At 39.6% G+C, this 17,918-nt stretch overlaps 1 protein-coding gene and 1 long non-coding RNA gene across 2 annotated transcripts in view; one reads left to right on the forward strand and one right to left on the reverse strand.

The window, feature by feature from the left end:
- Nucleotides 1-4,222, reverse strand: part of LOC127532457 (uncharacterized) — a 28,800-nt gene extending 24,578 nt beyond the window's left edge. The window contains exon 1 of the long non-coding RNA XR_007939899.1: nt 4,181-4,222. This is a non-coding gene — a long non-coding RNA (uncharacterized LOC127532457). The remainder of the gene's footprint in view (nt 1-4,180) is intronic.
- LOC110968012 (ras-related protein Rab-39B) lies at nt 1,288-15,815 on the forward strand. The gene is made up of 4 exons (XM_022217807.2): nt 1,288-1,785; nt 6,378-6,647; nt 10,510-10,690; nt 12,247-15,815. Exons 2-4 carry the CDS (start codon nt 6,433-6,435, stop codon nt 12,490-12,492), a joined length of 642 nt encoding a protein of 213 aa, XP_022073499.1. The 5' UTR covers nt 1,288-1,785; nt 6,378-6,432; the 3' UTR covers nt 12,493-15,815.
- The last annotated feature ends 2,103 nt before the right edge of the window (nt 15,816-17,918 follow it).

A 17,918-nucleotide genomic window follows, 5' to 3' on the forward strand; every position in this document is an offset into this window, starting at 1 on the left:
TGCTGTATCCTGTTAAAAATACCTCCTTTTCACCTTCATGCAAAGAGAATAAACAGAAACAAACCTGCATCAAACCAGGAGCTATTGTGACCAAAACAAGTCTTCTGTCATGTAATTTTGCAGAGAGATAAACATCCTGTCACTGTGCAGCTGTATGCTGTCTCAGTTAAACTAGATTTTAGAATTGAACAGATAGCTGATCCTAAATGTTACTAGTCTATATTTTTTGTAATGAAGTAATTGTTATCTTTGTTGTATAACCTTTGATATGATTTAACATTTTAGAAACTATTTTGTGGAAGTAGCTTACATATACAACAGTAATCAGAATATAAATCTAGAAGCTTTACAATTTATATGGTGGCTTAACAACAAACAGGATTAAAATTATAAATGAAGGAATTTAGCTGTGGTCAGTGGAACTTTCTGAGAATTTAAAAAAAAATGTGTATATATATATATATATATATATATATATATATATATATATATATCTATATATATATATATATATATATATATATATATATATATATGTATATATATATTAAGGTTCCAGATTCAAAGTTTGTTGTCATATGTACAGAAAATGTATGTAAAGAAATATGTTTCCCTGTACTATGAATTTTTTTCTTTGTCAAACACGATTGCCAAACAATATAAATCTAAGTACAGATTTAAAAAAAGATAAATAGAAATACAATAAGATAAAAATAGAAACTAAATAAAATAAACATACATATTTGTGTGTTTTCAATCGGACAGTATTAAAAGATTTTCATTTTGTGTCACCAGTGCATCAGTAACACAATTCAACACACATCCGGGCTGTTTGGGTGTAAAAACTACAATTCCCACCTGCTTCCGGTTGTCAGTTCCGTGCCTGCGCAGTGACTCTGGTGCGCAGTGATTGTGCAGCTTCAGATAGAGAACTGTGTGTGAATTTTTTTTTGGAAAATACGAATTAAAAGTCATATTTTCTGGAGTATTTGTGTGTGATTTGTTGCGACAGCTGTAGTTTTACAGTTCGGGCTGTTTTTTAAAAAAATTTAAAGTTCTGTAGTTCCACTTAAAGATATTTAGGACGTCTTCGGGTGTCTTTATAAATTATGAATGCTTTCTGTACTGGAGGAACGTCCTGTTCTGGGTTTCATGTTGCACACAGATGTAGTTTTGGGTGTGTTTTATTGTGCTTATGATAATATTATGGTTCAGTCAGATGTTTTCGCTGTTCTGAAGGGTCCATAGACGTGTTTCCTGTCCAGGTTTTCTCGGCGCTGCGCCTCTCCTCGCTGCTTTACGGTAGTGGTACTGATGCGGGATGAGTCAGGCTATATGATGCTGCTGCTCCTGCTGCCATTTCATCAGCAGCGAACCTCCACAAACACTCAGCAAACCCGGGAATGATCCGGTGGGGTTCCCTCCTGACAGCCAGCGTCCTGCCCCCGAAGATGAAAAAGAGAACCGAGGCGTGATTTGGTTCCGCGTCAAAGCGCAGATCCGCTTTTTTCTCCCCGCACCTGCTCTGGATGCAGGGTTTTTCTCTCTCTTTCAGGTCTGATCGGGCCCGACATTAAGGAGGAAATCCGCCTGACTGCAGGGCCCAAGCCTCAGCCGTCGAGCTTCGAGGTTAAACGTCGCCTCCTGCGGGCTTTTGTGGCCGTTTTGCGCATCGATCCAGCCGGACCCGTCGGTGTCATGGAGCCCGCAGCAGCCCGGTCCTGAACAGAGAGGGAGCAGCCACCGTTCTGGCCCGAAGCGGACTCCACTCCTCCTCCGAGCAGGGTTAGTTTCCCACTCTTTACAGCCTCTATTTCTGCTCAAAGGCGGTTAAAGAAATCACGGCTGGACCGGTTTCAGTGCGGATGTGCGCGTATTTAGAGAAATCCCGCAGTTAAAACTCGCCATGAGACGATTTTAGAAGCAGGCCTGTGGATCGGAGCGTGCGTAAAACCAGGGTTGTGTTCAAGAAAACCAGACAAACTGGTGCACAAAATGGGAATATTTCACTGCAAAACATCATAAATAAGTCATTCTATTAATAAAAACGCCTAAAACGAGAGAAAACAGCCGCCAATGAGAGATCAAAATGCCTATAATAAAGATACAACAGCCTCTAATGGGAAATAAAAAACGCCTCCAATAGGAGACAAAACAGTATCCAATGAGAGATAAAACAACTCCTAGTAAGTTATAAAACAGCCTTCAATAAGAGAGATAAATGCCTCCAATAACAGATAAAACAACTTCAAATAAGAGATAAAAACAGTCTCCAATAAGAGATGTAAATAACCTCCAATAAGATATAAAACAGCCTCCAATAAAAGATAAAATAGCCTTAAATAATAGATAAAACAGCCTCCATTTCGAGATAAAACAGCCTAGAATAAGAGATAAAAACAGCTTCAAAAAAGAGATAAAACATTCTCTCATTGGAGATAAAAACAGCCTCCAATAAGAGATGAAACTGCCTCTAAAATAGATAAAATAGCCTCCAATAAGAGATCAAAACAGTCTCAAATAAGAGATGAAAGCAGACTCCAATAAGAGATAAAATTGCCTTCAAGAAGACATAGAAAAACGCCTCCATTTAAGAGATAAAAACAGCTCCACATGGCTGCTTGGTGGCCGTTGTGCAGCTGCAGCATCTGTTGGATATGTGATCCGCTGTGGGAGCCATAAAGCTTCTATTCACTGGGGATCCTCTGGCTAATGTTTGCATACCGACCGAGCTACGCAACCCGACCCCATGGAGGCAGCAGGGGACGACAGGAGCTGCATGTGTCTGGCTGTAAAGAAGTAAACTGGGAGTGAATCACACAAATCACAGCATTTAAGGAGAGGTGTTAACAGAACACCAAAAACATCCAGGTATCAGCTGTGATTGACTTTACCCTAATATATGCATCCAGAAGCTCTTTTTATTTACTTTTCTTGGTCACTCTTAGGTGACTTTTATCATATTTATTAGATTTTCATATGTTTGGGCTTCATCTTTCTGTGCTTTTTGTAGATGTAGAGCTAGCAGAAGCCATAAGGGTAATGTAGAAGTGGTGTAAAAGTATAAATTAACATGAAAATATTACTTCAAATGCTCCATATGAATACAGCAGTGAAGTAAATGAACAAACTAATGCACAACATGCAAATAATCCTCCACTTTCCAGGCCTGATTGTTCAGGAGGTCACACATCCAGACGAATAAAAAGGCATGACGCCAGAATCCAGAGAGCAGCTTTTATTAAAACATCAAAACCTTAAGAGGATTTTCTCGTGCACCTCGTGCTTTCAATGGAATCACGCAGCGAACACAATGAGGTCTGCTGGACGTGTGCAAAGGTTAGATTTCAGCGACAGAATCAAGTTAAATCGAGGAATATGAACACTTTTAACAGTTTTAATAGTTTGTTGTTGTTCAGCTGTGGCAGCTTTGTGCAAACATCGTCATAAATCTCCCAGAAGAGCAGACAGAATAAACGGAAACAGTGTCGGCAATCAGTTATTAAACATATTACCAAGATAACTTTTTGTTCCTTAAAATATATTCCCAGGCTGTGAATAGTTCTCTCTAAAGCTAATGTTTGTGTTGCTTTATTTGTTATCTGTACAGAACTTTGTGTTGTGTTTATGTTTGTATGAAGAGTGCGATAGAAATCAAGTCTGATTGAACCACGACGTGTTTAAAGCTTCTCCTGCATTTTCTGGGTCATCTAATACATGACCAGTACATTGAAAAGAAGTGACAATAATCTGCCGTGCTGTGAAAAAGTGTTTGCCCCCCCCCCCCCCCCCCCCCCCTACAGAAATGATATATTTCTCACACTTAAATGTTCCAGATCATGAAACTAAAATGTAAATTTATTTGATATTAGACATAGTTAACCTACAAAATACAGAATGCAGTTTTTAAATGATGGTTTATTGAAGACCTATATCACCCTGTGAAAAAATAATTGCCCCCCTGAACCTAATAACTGATTTGGCAGCAACAACTGCAGTTAAATGTTTGTTGCAGCTTGTGATCAGTATTTTCCATCACCATGGGGGAATTCTGCTCCACTCTTCTCTGTAGAATAGTTTGAATTCAGTCACATTAGATGGTTTTAGATCATGAACTGTCCTTTTAAGGTCTTGTCACAGAATCTCAATTAGGTTCAAGTCCAGACTTTGATTCCAGAACCTTCATTTAGTTCTTTCTGAGTCACTTAAAGGTGGACTTGCTGGTGGTCTTCGGGTCATTTCCATGCTTTTGGTATCATGTTCTTCTTGTGGAATGCAGTATTAGCTTCACACCAGATGGAACAGACCCATGTCTTCCAGAAAATTCCACCTTTGACTCATCAGTCCACAGGATGTTATCCTAAAGTCTTGGAGCTCATCCAGATATGTTTTTTTTATAAATACAGATGAACCTTTATGTTTATTTTGGTCAGTAGTGGTTTGATTCTTCCAACTCTCCCATGGATCCATTTCCTCCAGAGTCTTCCTTATTGTGGAATCAAGTAGACAGACCTTAACTGAGGCCAGTGAGGTCTGCAGATCTTTAGATGCTCCTCTGGTTCTTCTGTGACCTCCTGGATTAGATGTTGATGTTCTTGGAGAAATGTTGGTGGTTGGTCCACTCCTGGGAAGGTTCTCCACTGTTCCATGTTTCTCCATTTGTGGATAATGTCTCTCACTGTGGTTCTCTGGAGTCCCAGAGCCTCAGCAATGGCTTTGGAACCCTCCAGACTGATGAATGTCAATGACTTTGTTCCTCATCTGTTCTTGAATCTCTTCAGAACGTGGCATCATGTGCTGCTTTTTCAGAGCCTTTATCTACTTCACAATGAAGACAGGTTCTATTTAGTGATGTTTAGGTTCAACAAGCCTGGCAGTAATCATATGTGAGTGTGGATGGAGAAACTGAACCCACCTGATGAATGAATTTGGTCATTTGGTAGATTGGTAGCTAAGGGGGCAATTACTTTTTCACTGGGTGATATACATTACCATTCAAAAGTTTAGAGTCACTTAAAAATGTTCTTATTTTTGAAAGAAAATTATTTTTTTTCAATGAAGATCACGTTAAATGAATGATAAATCCAGTGTAGACATAGTTAATGTGGTAAATGACTATTCTAGCTGGAAACGGCTGATTTTTAATGGAATATCTCCATAGAGGTACAGAGGAACATTTCCAGCAACCATCACTCCTGTGTTCTAATGCTACATTGTGTTAGCTAATGGTGTTGAAAGGCTCATTGATGATTCGAAAACCTTAGTGCAGTTATGTTAGCACATGGATAAAAGTGTGAGTTTTCATGGGAAACATGAAATTGTCTGGGTGACCCCAAACTTTTGAACGGCTGTGTAGGTTTTCAATGAGTCATCATCTAAAGACTGCATTTTCTGTTTTCTTGGGTTATCATTGTCTAATATTGAAATTAATTTGATTGCCTAGAACATTTAAGTGTTAGCCTAGCCGCGCTAGACCCAGGTCTGAAGACACAAGGGTCTAGGACACAGGGAGGGAGGCGGGCTAAAAGGTTGTCTATCAAATCACTCTGCAGCAATTGGGTAGGTATACAACCAATCAGTGCAACGAATGGCTGACATAGTTCCTAGAGCGCCGGAAATCAGAGGATGTGGGAGTTCGGTGAAGCCTTATTTATACAGTCAATGGGTGAAGCTCAAATATATTACAGACATGTTAACAGAAATCTTTAAGGGCTGTGGCCAAAGCCGAGTCGAAAGATAACTGTTTATTGTGTGCAGCCATCTTCTTGTCTATCCTTGTTTCTATGGTTGTTTCTGGTTGTTTCTGTCAGAATCGTCGCGCCTCTGTTGTCACTTAGTTACGCCCGCCTTCTGACTCTACAGTTCATGGTGATTTGTCGGGCAGTTTTAGGAGCATCCAACCTTGAGGCTTACCGAGGGTAACTAGACCCACCCTGGCAGAGAGTTAAATTTGTTGCCGTGGGTTGTCTAGCACGGCTAGGCTATTGAAGTGTGACAAATATGTGAAAATAGACGATTTCTGTAGGGGGGTAAATATTTTTCCATGACTGGAGTGATAGCCCAAAGGTGAGATGATAAATTGCAGAAATATGTTGATTTGGAACATATTTGTGATCAAAATTTAACGCAGCAGGAAGCATGTTTACCACAGAAAAGCAGTTTAGGTGTCGAGGAAACCAAGAATCCTTTAAAGTGCTGCAGAAGTCAGTTCCCTCAGAGTAACTGAAACTGAAGCACCAGGCATTACCGTCCACTTAGCGTTTAGGACCACGCTGCTGATTGCACTTCATGAAGGCTAATGGGAGATGAAGAGGTGAAACAAAACAACAAGCAGCCAAATACTTCAGTAATGTGACATCAGTATTCTGACGTTGCAGCGCTAACACCACCGCAGACGGACGGACAGTCAGCCGGACAGACGGGCGGCCAGTCATGGAGGCGATATGGCTCTATCAGTTCCGGCTGATCGTCATCGGAGACTCCACCGTGGGAAAGTCGTGTCTGATCCGGCGGTTCACGGAGGGCCGCTTCGCCCAGGTGTCCGACCCCACCGTGGGTGTGGACTTCTTCTCCCGGCTGGTGGAGATCGAGCCGGGAAAGCGCATCAAGCTGCAGATCTGGGACACCGCGGGGCAGGAGCGCTTCAGGTGAGCATCAGAACGACCACCTCTGTAGTTCTATAGCTTTACAGAGCTGCAGGAAGACTAGCATGATAAAGTCATCAGACAAGGGTTGTCCATGTTTCTAAAACTTTCTCAATGCATACCCCATATAAAATCTTTTTTTTTTACTTCTAAATCAGGGCAAGAGTTGTTCGAGTTTCTGGAACAGCTGATTATTTAGAAATAAGTCAAGAAGAAGAACTGGGGAGTCGACAGGAAGGAGGAACTAGTGGTTTACCACTTTTAATTTTTACTTATCTAGAAACCGAAACAGTCCTTCAGGGTGAAATGTTTCAACACAACAATGTATATTTAACGGGAAAACAGAGCAGCTGCTTTTACAGAACCGAGATTCAAAGACCTGAAGCTGACCTCTGAGGAACGTTGATTAATGAAGCATCAGATGAGACATCTTATTGAGAAACTAGCTGATGTCAAAGAACACTTAGAAGTTGTTCTAGAGGTTGAAAACGCGCTCTAGATGAAGTAAAACTGGAATTACTGTGTTAAGGGTTATCAAGGATTAAAACATTCACATTGTTCAAAACGAGGGATTTTATAGTACGTATACATGAATGCAAAATACTGTTATTATACACTACCGTTCAACAGTCTGGGGTCATCCAGACAATTTTATGTTCTCCATGAAAACTCACACTTTTATCCATGTACTAACATAACTGCACAAGAGTTTTCTAATCATTAATGAGCCTTTCAACACCATTAGCTAACACAATGTAGCATTAGAACACAGGAGTGATGGTTGCTGGAAATGTTCCTCTGTACCCCTATGGAGATATTCCATCAAAAATCAGCCGTTTCCAGCTAGAATAGTCATTTACCACATTAACAATGTCTACACTGGATTTATCATTCATTTAATGCCATCTTCATTGAAAAAACTGATCTTCTTTCAAAAATAAAGACATTTCTAAGTGACCTCAAACTCTTAAATGGCACTGTATTCATTTTTAATGAAGTCCGGAGGTGGAGAAACAGATTTTGAACTCATAAATCTAAACTTATGTAGATAAAAAAAAGATGAATTGCCAACTGTTTAAATATTTCCAGGCTGAAATACCAAATAGTCCTGAGTTTGATTTCAATTTTAGGAATTTATTGTCGTGATTTTTCCTAAAAAAACGGTGACATTTCGGCTTTTCAGGAATAAAAACGAGAACTTTTTCCAATTAAACAGACCAACCAAGGGATTCATTGTGAGATTTAATGCATTTTTCTGCATTGCCATGGCGCTTTCTAGTCCTAATCTCGACCCTGGTGTTATCTTCTGTGGCAGAAAATTTAAAATTTTATCGTATTATTTTAATTTAATCATTAACCAAACCAGTTCAGTGACCAAAACCAATAATGGATTGCTTGCACCTGATTCTTCTGCATCCAAACATGATTTAAAACACAAAATTGTGCTGCATTGTTTCTCTATTAATTGTTTTTATGAGTTGATCCATCGTACGCCATTCTGCTGCTAGAAATCTTGAAAAGCTCACTATAGGTGTATTAATCTGCTGGAAATAAATAGTCCAATGACCAACAGCTGTTTTGTGAATATTTTTGGCCTTTTTTTTTTCTTAAACTAACACTGGTTTCTAAGAGAGTTCTATCTTGGGAAGATACATGAGGCTGAACAGATTGGGGAACAATGAAGACGGAAAAGTAATTTATTGGTTTTTGGCATTTGTCAGCTTCATCGTTTATATAAAGCTGGGTTCTTTCTGTGGAATTTAACTTAAATTGATTTGATTTACCGTCGACGTGGGATGGATTTAAAGGTTGGTAACGGTGTTTAGATATTTTGGGTTTTGTGACGCACATCTCTTAGTTGTTTCATCTGCATGGTGCGTGCTTTCTCTAAATATATATTCAGGATTTGTGTTTTCCAACATAATGAATCACCATCCACTCCTCCTCTCTTACTGCTTCCTGTCCGTCCACTAATCCTCCCCTCCACCTCCAGCCGGTAATTTTCCGTCCTGTTATTTATGTTTTCCCGTCTGGGCTGTGAGGATGCTGTGAGGGGGTTGGCGTGATGCAGAGTGTCACATCTTTTCAGTGTTTCCCTCCCAGTCGGACGGCGGTGATGAAGCTGTTCTGTAAAACCACTGAGGCTCGACTGATTCTGTTGTTAATTACTGGACGTTCGCTAATTAATGATCTTCTCAGCTTCCCCCTCGGATAATCTTCATCTCTAAATCTTCCATTAGTGACTGAATGCTGCTATGCTGACATTCAGCAGCCATCTTTGGGACATAAATTCGTAGTTACTGTAGATTTCTCTTCTTTAATGGATCAACTCATGAAAGCTTTGCTCCACAGCGCCACCGCTGGTCAAACCCTTTCAGCTGAACACTCTAATGCAGAACTGTCAGACTTTACCAAGAGTAAAAGTTACAGAGAAGACATCAACTGCAGATTGAAATTTAAAATAATTTTCAGACCATGACAAGTTGTTTTCATCATAGAGTAAAATACTAGATTGCTCATTGTTCTTTTGTAGTCTTGTGTCTCAGTTTTGTAATATTTTGTCTTGTTTTTGTCTAACTTTTGTCATTTTGTTTCTCATTTTTGTTGTTTTGTTTCCTTTATGTCTCGCTTGTGTTTTTTACCTTATTTTTGTTCTTTTGTGTTTCGATTTATTTGTTGTTTTGCTTGTCGTTTTTATCGTTTTTTTTTTGTCTTGCTTGTGTTATCTATTTTTGTCTTTTTGTTTCTTTTTGTCATTTTTTGTCTTTTTTGCCCATTTTTTGTCGCTTTGTAACTTTTTAAACAAAAGTTTTCTCTTCCGTTTTGTTTCGTGTCGTTTGTCTAATTGTTTATCATTTTGTGTTTCACTTTATTCATTGTTTTGTGTGTTGTTTAATTGTTTTGTTTTTTTGTCTTGCTTTTGTTGTTTGCCTATTTTTTTGTCATTTTATTTCTTATTTGTCATTCTTTAAATCTTTTTTGTCCATTTTTGTGTCGCTTTATAAATTTTTTGTCTTTTGTTTCGTGTCGTCTCTTTTTTGTCATTTTGTTTTTCACTTTGTCATTTTGTGTTTCATTTTTGTAATACTTTGTGAGGATTTCTTGTGTTTTTTTGTCTGACTTGACATTTGTCTCGTGTGTTTGTCATTTTGTTTTTCATTTTTGTCATTTTATTTCTATTTTTGTTATTTTTGTTTCTTTTGTGTAATTTTTGTCTTGTTTTTGTCACTGTAACTTTTTAAACAAATTTTTTGTCTATTTTGTTTCATATCATTTGTGTAATTTTTTTGTCATTTTTTGTCTTATTTTTGTCTGACTTGTCATTTGTCTCGTGTTTTTGTCGTTTTGTTTTTTGTCATTTTATTTCTTTTGTGTCATTTTGTCTTGTTTTTGTCATTTTTTGTCTCTTTTGTTTCATATCGTTTGTGAATTTTTTTGTCATTTTGTGTCTTATTTTTGTCTGACTTTTGTCGTTTTGATCATAAAGTAAAAAAACTATATTGTTCAGTTCCAGATAGCTGTTACTAAATGTTTTGTGCCTTTGTAGAAACTCTGTGATCTGTAAGTTGTAATGTGGAAATGATAAATTGAGGCTGAATGTTGCTGAAATTTAACTTATTTTTCATAAGTAATTTCAGGTTGTTTATGTTCTGTAAAAAGATAATTCCTTAAATGTGAACATTTTTAGAATGTACATTTTTGGACAAAAACAAAGTAAACATTTGGAGTTGTGTTTTTTTTTAGAACTTATTATGCTGTGATTTTACTGGTCACCGGAGATCAAACTGGACTGAATGTGGAACCTGAACTAAGATGACTTTGACGCTCCTGCTCTAATCGTATAATTCTGAATCTTTTCCTCCAGGTCCATCACCAGGGCTTATTACCGTAACTCCGTGGGCGGGCTCCTCCTCTTCGACATCACCAACCGCCGCTCCTTCCAGAACGTCCACGATTGGCTGGAGGAGGCTCGCAGCCACGTCCAGCCGCACAGCATCGTCTTCCTATTGGTCGGCCACAAGTGCGACCTGGAGGCACAGCGTCAGGTACGACCGGCGTGAAAATGTGAACACGAGAGTTTCTCAGTTTCTTGCAGGAAGGAAACGGTCTCTTTTTGGGCGTTATGCAACGTGCAATTTATCAAAGTCTGCAGTTTTAAAAATAACCTTTCGTTCACATTTAGATCAGCTCGCCGAGCCGTCACTCCTGGTTTAGTTCTCTTTGGGGAGCCGGCTGACAGAGAGCAAAAATAACACCCATTGAAAATTAGACTTTACGGGATGACACTGCAAAATGCACTGCAGTGTGTCTGCACCCGTACAGTACAATATCCTAAGAGCAGGATTAAAGTCAAACCAAGCAGGAAATTATATAATATTTCCTGTCTTAGCCACTTTAGTGCGATCTTAATCTGATGCTGATGAAGGCTGATTTAGCAGCTACTGAGACGCCACTCAGTGCGGATGATTTGATGTTTTTGCTCCGTCTAATGTGGCTCAGTAACAACACTGAATAGTCATCACCAGGGAGTGCATCTTATTTCAGCACATTGAAAATGCAGAGAAACTATTCAGCAGCTGTGGACGACCTTTTCTATCTCGCCATGTTGCTTGTAAAACCAGCATTATGAATTATTCTGTGCAGGTTTTCTCACTAGAAAATTTCTCTCTTTGAATATTACTGCTAATTCTGTTGCATTTTTAAATGTTTGGAATAAATAACTAAAAAACATGACAGAATTGCACTCAGCTACAGGATCAGAAGTCTGTTATTTGGCACTATTTGGACCCTTTTTACAAAACAAATCCATGTATCTTCAGTTGGCTCCACTGTATAAATCTACTGGACCTCATTTTCATTTAAGTTTGTCTTCAGTCTTAGCTGCTGTAGACGAGATGTAGTACTTGATTGCACCACTAGGTGGATAATTTTACTGTTTAATACGAGAGTGTTAAAACTAGAGGAGGCAGGTAATTCCATGTCGGCCAGCGTAGAGCATTGTGGAGGTTTCACTAGTTAAGTGGCACCATGACAAAGTCTTCTGTGACGCTTAATGACCTTTCGGAAAAGCAAATAATTTACTTGAAGCTGGAATTGACTTGGACAGCAATTGTATGATGAATTACGAAATTACTGAATGTCAGCGCTGCATTTATTAAGATAATGACTCATATTTACGACAACAGCAAACGTAAACAGCTCAGTTCAGTAGAGATAGATAGATAGATACAACTATGCACATTGTTGAGTAGACAAAACAAAAAAACTACACACTTAAATACATTTTTAAAAGTTCAGGCCTTTGGGAATCAAAACTACCATCAACCCTTTACTTCAGCTTTAAACACAGCTACTTAAACAGTTTTTGTACGTGGAAAGTAATCAAACCAAAGTTCAACTCAACTGATTTGGACCTCAGCAAACAAACTGTAGGTGTGAACATCCTTTTGGTTTCTTCATTAAGTTCTTGGGGCTATTTGGCAGAAAAAAAGCTAAAGTTTGCACCTATTTCTTGTCGAACCTCTACTGTGATTTGTTACATCCACGAGAACCTTACAGTCCAACATGGCAAAGATTCATCTTACCTCGTTTGATCTTGTAGGTGACCCGCCAAGAGGCCGAGAAGCTGGCTGGGGCATACGGGATGCGCTACGTCGAGACGTCGGCCCGCGACGCCATCAACGTGGAGCACGCCTTCACCGAGCTGACCAGAGACATCTTCGCCTTGGTGCGTTCGGGCGACATTACAATCCAGGAGGGCTGGGAGGGCGTGAAGAGCGGGTTCGTGCCCAATGTGGTCCACTCGTCGGAGGAGGTGACTAAGAGTGACCGCCGCTGTCTCTGCTGATCTGGGAAGACTTCTGAACGACGGGACTGAAGGTTTAAAAGGGGAGCGATGGATTCAGAGGGGAGCGGCTGATGGACTGAGGTGTCGGCCCTCGAACTGAAACTGTTGGTGACCCTCTGTTGTTCTTTTTTCAGACTGGATACAGATAACGGGATGTTTGAGGAACTTCAATGAAAAGGCAGGGAGAAGGTGGAGAACAACACCTTGCACATGGGCAAATGGCTGAAAGGGTTGTACCCAATTCTGAAGGGAATGATCACAGACGCTCATCTAGGGGTTCCTACGGTTGAAGTCCTTTAGATTGTTTCCCTGAAAGTCTTACCAAGGCCTTAGAAAGAGGATCCATTTTGGTTCTTTGTCAAAATCCGCTCTTGACTTGTTTCCTCTTCCTTTCTCCCATCATGTCCTCCGTCACCTCTTCTTCCACCAACCCTTTCCTCTCAATATGCAATTACATGATCACATAGAAAGCGATCACTTTTACGTTGGTGTCCGACATCCTTTTAGAAGCATTTGAAAAAGTCAGCACATTTAGATTAATACCTTCCTTGTTAGAGTCTGTTGCGCTGACGTCTCGCTGCACATTCCACCATCAGAGCTCAATGGAGGAGTCCTGGAGGTCCTAAATATCATGTGGGAAGAGCAGTTTCCTTCCTGAACCTGTGATTCTGTTGCCACTTTATTTGTCTTTGCAGCAATTTAGGCCTCCAGTGAGCTCAATGACATTGACCACATGGTTCCATCCACTCTCATTCTGTTGAATACTGCACTGTAACAAAACACCATCACCAATCCAGTTCACCTGAAGCAGGACGAGACTACGTGTACAGCTTAACTGACCGAGGTGGAGTCGTATAAAAACTCCCAATGTTCTGCCTTCCACTGGACACTTGTTAAGGTGGATTAAAAGGAATGTGGGAGCCTGAAAGCACCTTAATTAATAGCCAAGTTCTTCTTAACCGTGGAGCCACACTTGGGACATTTGACCAGTGCAAATAAGCAAACTGGGGTTTTTCTTGAAGACTTGAGGAAAACTTGATGAACGGACTTCACAAAAGAGCCACAGTACCCACAGTGCACGCTTAGGACAGTCAGAACTGTTGAACATTACAACCGTGTGAAGAAGGTCCAGTTGGAAACCCAGTCGACCCAACACAGATTCAGGTGTAGGGGACACAACAAGATCACATTTTGTTCTGAATAAGTAGTTTACATGCTTTTTTTTTTATATGTGTGCGAGTGTCGTGTCACGTCAGACTTTGATTTTTTTGTTGCTACAACTGGATGTACCCAGCATGATTACTTGGAATAAGTCAAACTATACGCCATAAAGCAGACATGCAAGTGGTTTAAATTTGGTTGAGGTAATATATCATTGGCTATATTTCCAAGCAAAACTGACATTAAACTATAGACATAATAATGCTGTTGAAATGTGTTTATATGTAACCTAGATGTAAAACCCTCAATTTCCAATCACATATAGCAAAGTTTTGAAATTGGTACAAACTTGATCGATTAAACCACAGTTTTCTGTGTGACACTTGAATTATTTTGAAGGAACAGGAAGTTGTTTTCTTGTGTCTGGACACTAAATACAAAGCTACTGCCAGAAGGCCGCCAAATTCCAGTGTTTGTGCTAAGCTAAGCTAAGCTAACGGCCGGTAGCGGTAGCCTCGCGGATCTGCCTTCTCATTGGGGCATGAATGTCTCGCCGCTTTAAGGTTTACTTTTAGCTTGGGGTCGTTAAGTCAGACGGTTGCTGGGCTTCCTGTAAATGCCAGAAACACAACTAAGACGGTGAAAATCAAGAAACGTCAGCAGGAGACTCGATTGCTGTTTGTATGACACCGATAATTAATTACGTATTCTTATGAAATAAACACTGGACCAAATGTAAGAATGATCTGCATACCCTTACGTGTGTTTGCTACAGTTTAATAAATAATGTCACTGAAATGAGACGAAATGGGAGGAGACTGTTAGTAATGAAATGTACCTTAAAGTACTCATCTAAATGTCCATACGTTTTTTTTTCGTTTTTTTTTGCAGAATTGGCATTTTCTCCTCCCTGTCAATAGATTCTGCAGTAGATGTAGGATTAATATCAAGATTTTATTATTATTTTCTACTCTGGTTCACTGTTAATCTATGATACATTCCCACATTACTGCTACTGTTAATAATCTTTACATTGTCTTTAGGCCACACTGTATGCCTTCTTTTTCTGTGTTTCCAAAGAGGTTTGTTTTGTTTTTGTCATTTTATTTTGTACATGAATGTATGGTGGTGAGGATTTTACACTCAGTTGTCAGAAATGTAACAAATGTGTGAATGAGAACTATTTCCAGGCAAAAGGGCAATCTGTGGGACTAGAGTGGCGATGATTCTAATTATAACACTCCATTTCCACAGCTGCATTAATCCTCGTTGAAGTGAGTGAAACGCTGTTGCCAGACAGAAAAGATCAATCTTCAGACGTCCTTCCAGTAATAAAAAAGAAAAAGCCTGCGCTCTCCCCGGTGCCCTTGTGTTTTTGAAATCTGACGACGTGTTTCATCCCACGACCGCTTTGAAAATGATTTTCCCTCCACCACTTTGGTGTGTCGTGACTAACACTTTCTGCTGAAACACTTCCCCGGTGGACGCGGTGGAGTTCAGGAGGTGTGTGTGGGCGACTGTGGTTGGAGTCTGCTGTGGGTGCAGCGCCCCCTGCTGGGCCGAGGAGCCTCTTTCACCAGATGTCTCACAGCTGGTAGACCTGCACAGCTGTACAGCACTCTGGTTTATATTACCTCTACTCTGAAATACTGTCTTAAAGCATGAAACATGTTGGGAAAGATGGTCGCTCTCTAGCAGAAAGTTAAATGAGAAACTCCATACCGCGCAAACAGCAGCCCGTTCGCTTAGCATAAACCTGGAAACAAGGCCTTATGCTAAGCTAAGTGTGTTCACAGTCCACACTTATCTTGGTTTAGCTGTTTCTGTTAGTTTCTAGTCTTCATCCTAAGCTGAAGTGTTTCCCATTGATAGACTTTGGATAATGTGCTATCAGATAAAAACAACAAATATTTGGTTTTCTTCACAATTTTGCAGGAACACACAGGCAGCTGGTTGTTTTAATCATACTACTTTCTAGTCTGCTGGGAAAACACAGTAGATCTGCATCTACATTATTAACTTCACCATTTATTGATTTAGTCCAGTGCTGCTGATATGGTATCGATAGTCTCATCTAACTCTTTGCAAGAAAGCAAATTTTCCAAAATGTCCAAACTGTTACTTAAAGTAGCTACAATAAACTACGTCTAAAACATTGGGAATTTTCTTTGACATTTGTGCTTATTTGCAGTGTGTTATTGTTGCCGTCAATAATTTCTTTTTACATTCACATTTAAAATGCACTTGCAAAATGCAAAAAAATGAAGCAAAGGAGGGCAAAATGTGACAAAAAACAAACACAAAAAGGAGGATCTGTCAAAACAGCACATCTCCAAAGAGAATAAATAGGACTCATGGGTAAAGAAAATTCTCATACTACTTTGGAAACAATATTTTGCGAGAGTAATTTATGAGAAAATTTACCTAAATTCTTGAAAATTTCAGCAAAAACTTGCTTTTCCTACTCAGTCTCCCACTGTACCTTTAATTTGAGCAGTGGAAGGAGGTGAGAAACGCAGTGAAAACAACATGCGAAGTAGTACTGGGCTACAAGAAGCGCAGTCAAAAAGAGTGGATATCACCAAAGTGTTGCAAGATGAAGTTCAAAAACTGCCCTTGCCAACCACCTCTGAAAACCACAGATTGGTATTTCTTCTTAGACTTCTATTTTGGGCAACGGTTTATCAAAAATGTCTGAAATGGACTAAGAAAACAGACAACAGTGAATTTGTTCAGTCAGGTCTCATCCATTAAAATGTTTTTACTCATTTAATTTTACTCTGTTAAGCGCCTTGTGCTCCTTTTGGCAGTTGGAAGGCGCTTTCTAAATAAAATTTGATTAATTGATTGAGTTCATCGTGAACCAGACACTGAGGTCATCATCTCTAACCCAGAAGCTGCTCTTAGTGTTTTCATTTCAACTGCAGCCTGAGAGTAATAGAAGCTAGTTTCTTTCTCCAGCTCCATTGCTTCAGTAAGTCACATGATGTTACTGAACTTGAAACACACTTTTGTCTGAATTTGCAGGCCACTCTGTCAGGTTTTTTTCTCTCCTGCCACACAAACGGCTTCAGTCTTTCATTGATCTGAGGCTCGGCTGGGTGCAGACAAAGATTTGAATGTTGGGCGATGTTGACAAAGTCGCCTCGGGACACGTGAAGTGATCGAGGACGGCGGCTTTGAAGGGAATCACTCACATGATGGAAAGCAGTTCAACGTCTGACAGCGAAGCAATCAGCTTCTTGGCTGATTTCCAGAGGGAATGTCGAGGGTGAATTACGAGCACTCTGCCCGATCCTTGGCAGCGTTTGGTTTGACTGAGGCTGCTTTCACGAAGAATACAAAACACTGCTACTCGCTAATGTGGCCGCTGTCAACACCACTGCAGCGTTGTGCAAACTGAAAACTGGGCTGTGGAACGTCTTTGAGGTTTAACGCGGATTCCGGAATTCCATTAAGGTGAAAATGGAATGGTGAAAAGCAAGTTCCAGAATGTCTTTAAGATGAAACAAGTTCCAAAATTCCGTTGGGGTGAACAATGTTGTTAAAGTGAAACGCAAGTTGTGGAAAGTCTTTAAGATGAAACATGAATTCCAGGATGCCTTTAACATGAAACATAAGTTCTGGAATGTCTGTAAGGTGATACGCAAATTCCGTAATTCCATTGAAGTGAAAAATGTTCTGGTGAAATGCCAGTTCCGGAATGTCTGTAAGGTGAAATGCAAATTCTGAAATGTCTATAGGGTGAAACAAGGATTCCAGAATTACACTGAGGTGAAAAATGAAATGGTGAAACACAAGTTCCAGAATTCCGTTGAGGTGAACAATGCTGTTAAAGTGAAACATAAGTTCTGGAATGTCTTTAATGTGAGACGTGAATTTTGGAATGTCGTTAAAGATGAAACGTGAATTCTGAAATGTCTTTAAGGTGAAACGTGAATTCCAGAATTCTGTTGAAGTGAAAAATGTTCAGATGAAATGCAAATTGCAGAATGTCTTTAAGGTGAAATGTAAATGCCGGAATTCCATTGAAGTGAAAAATGCTTTGGTTAAATGCGAGTTCCGGAATGTCTTCAAGTTGAAACGTGAATTCCAGAATGTCTTTAAGGTGAAAAATGAGTTAAGGAAAATCTTTACGATGAAACGTGAATTATGGAACGTCTTTAAGGTGAGACGTGAAATCCAGAAAGTCTTTAAAGTGAAACGTGAACTCCAGAATTCTGTTGAAGTGGAAAATGTTTTTAAGATAACATGCAAATTGCAGA

This window comes from Acanthochromis polyacanthus, chromosome 23 (genome assembly GCF_021347895.1).
Source record: "Acanthochromis polyacanthus isolate Apoly-LR-REF ecotype Palm Island chromosome 23, KAUST_Apoly_ChrSc, whole genome shotgun sequence".
Taxonomy (NCBI): Eukaryota; Metazoa; Chordata; class Actinopteri; family Pomacentridae; genus Acanthochromis; species Acanthochromis polyacanthus.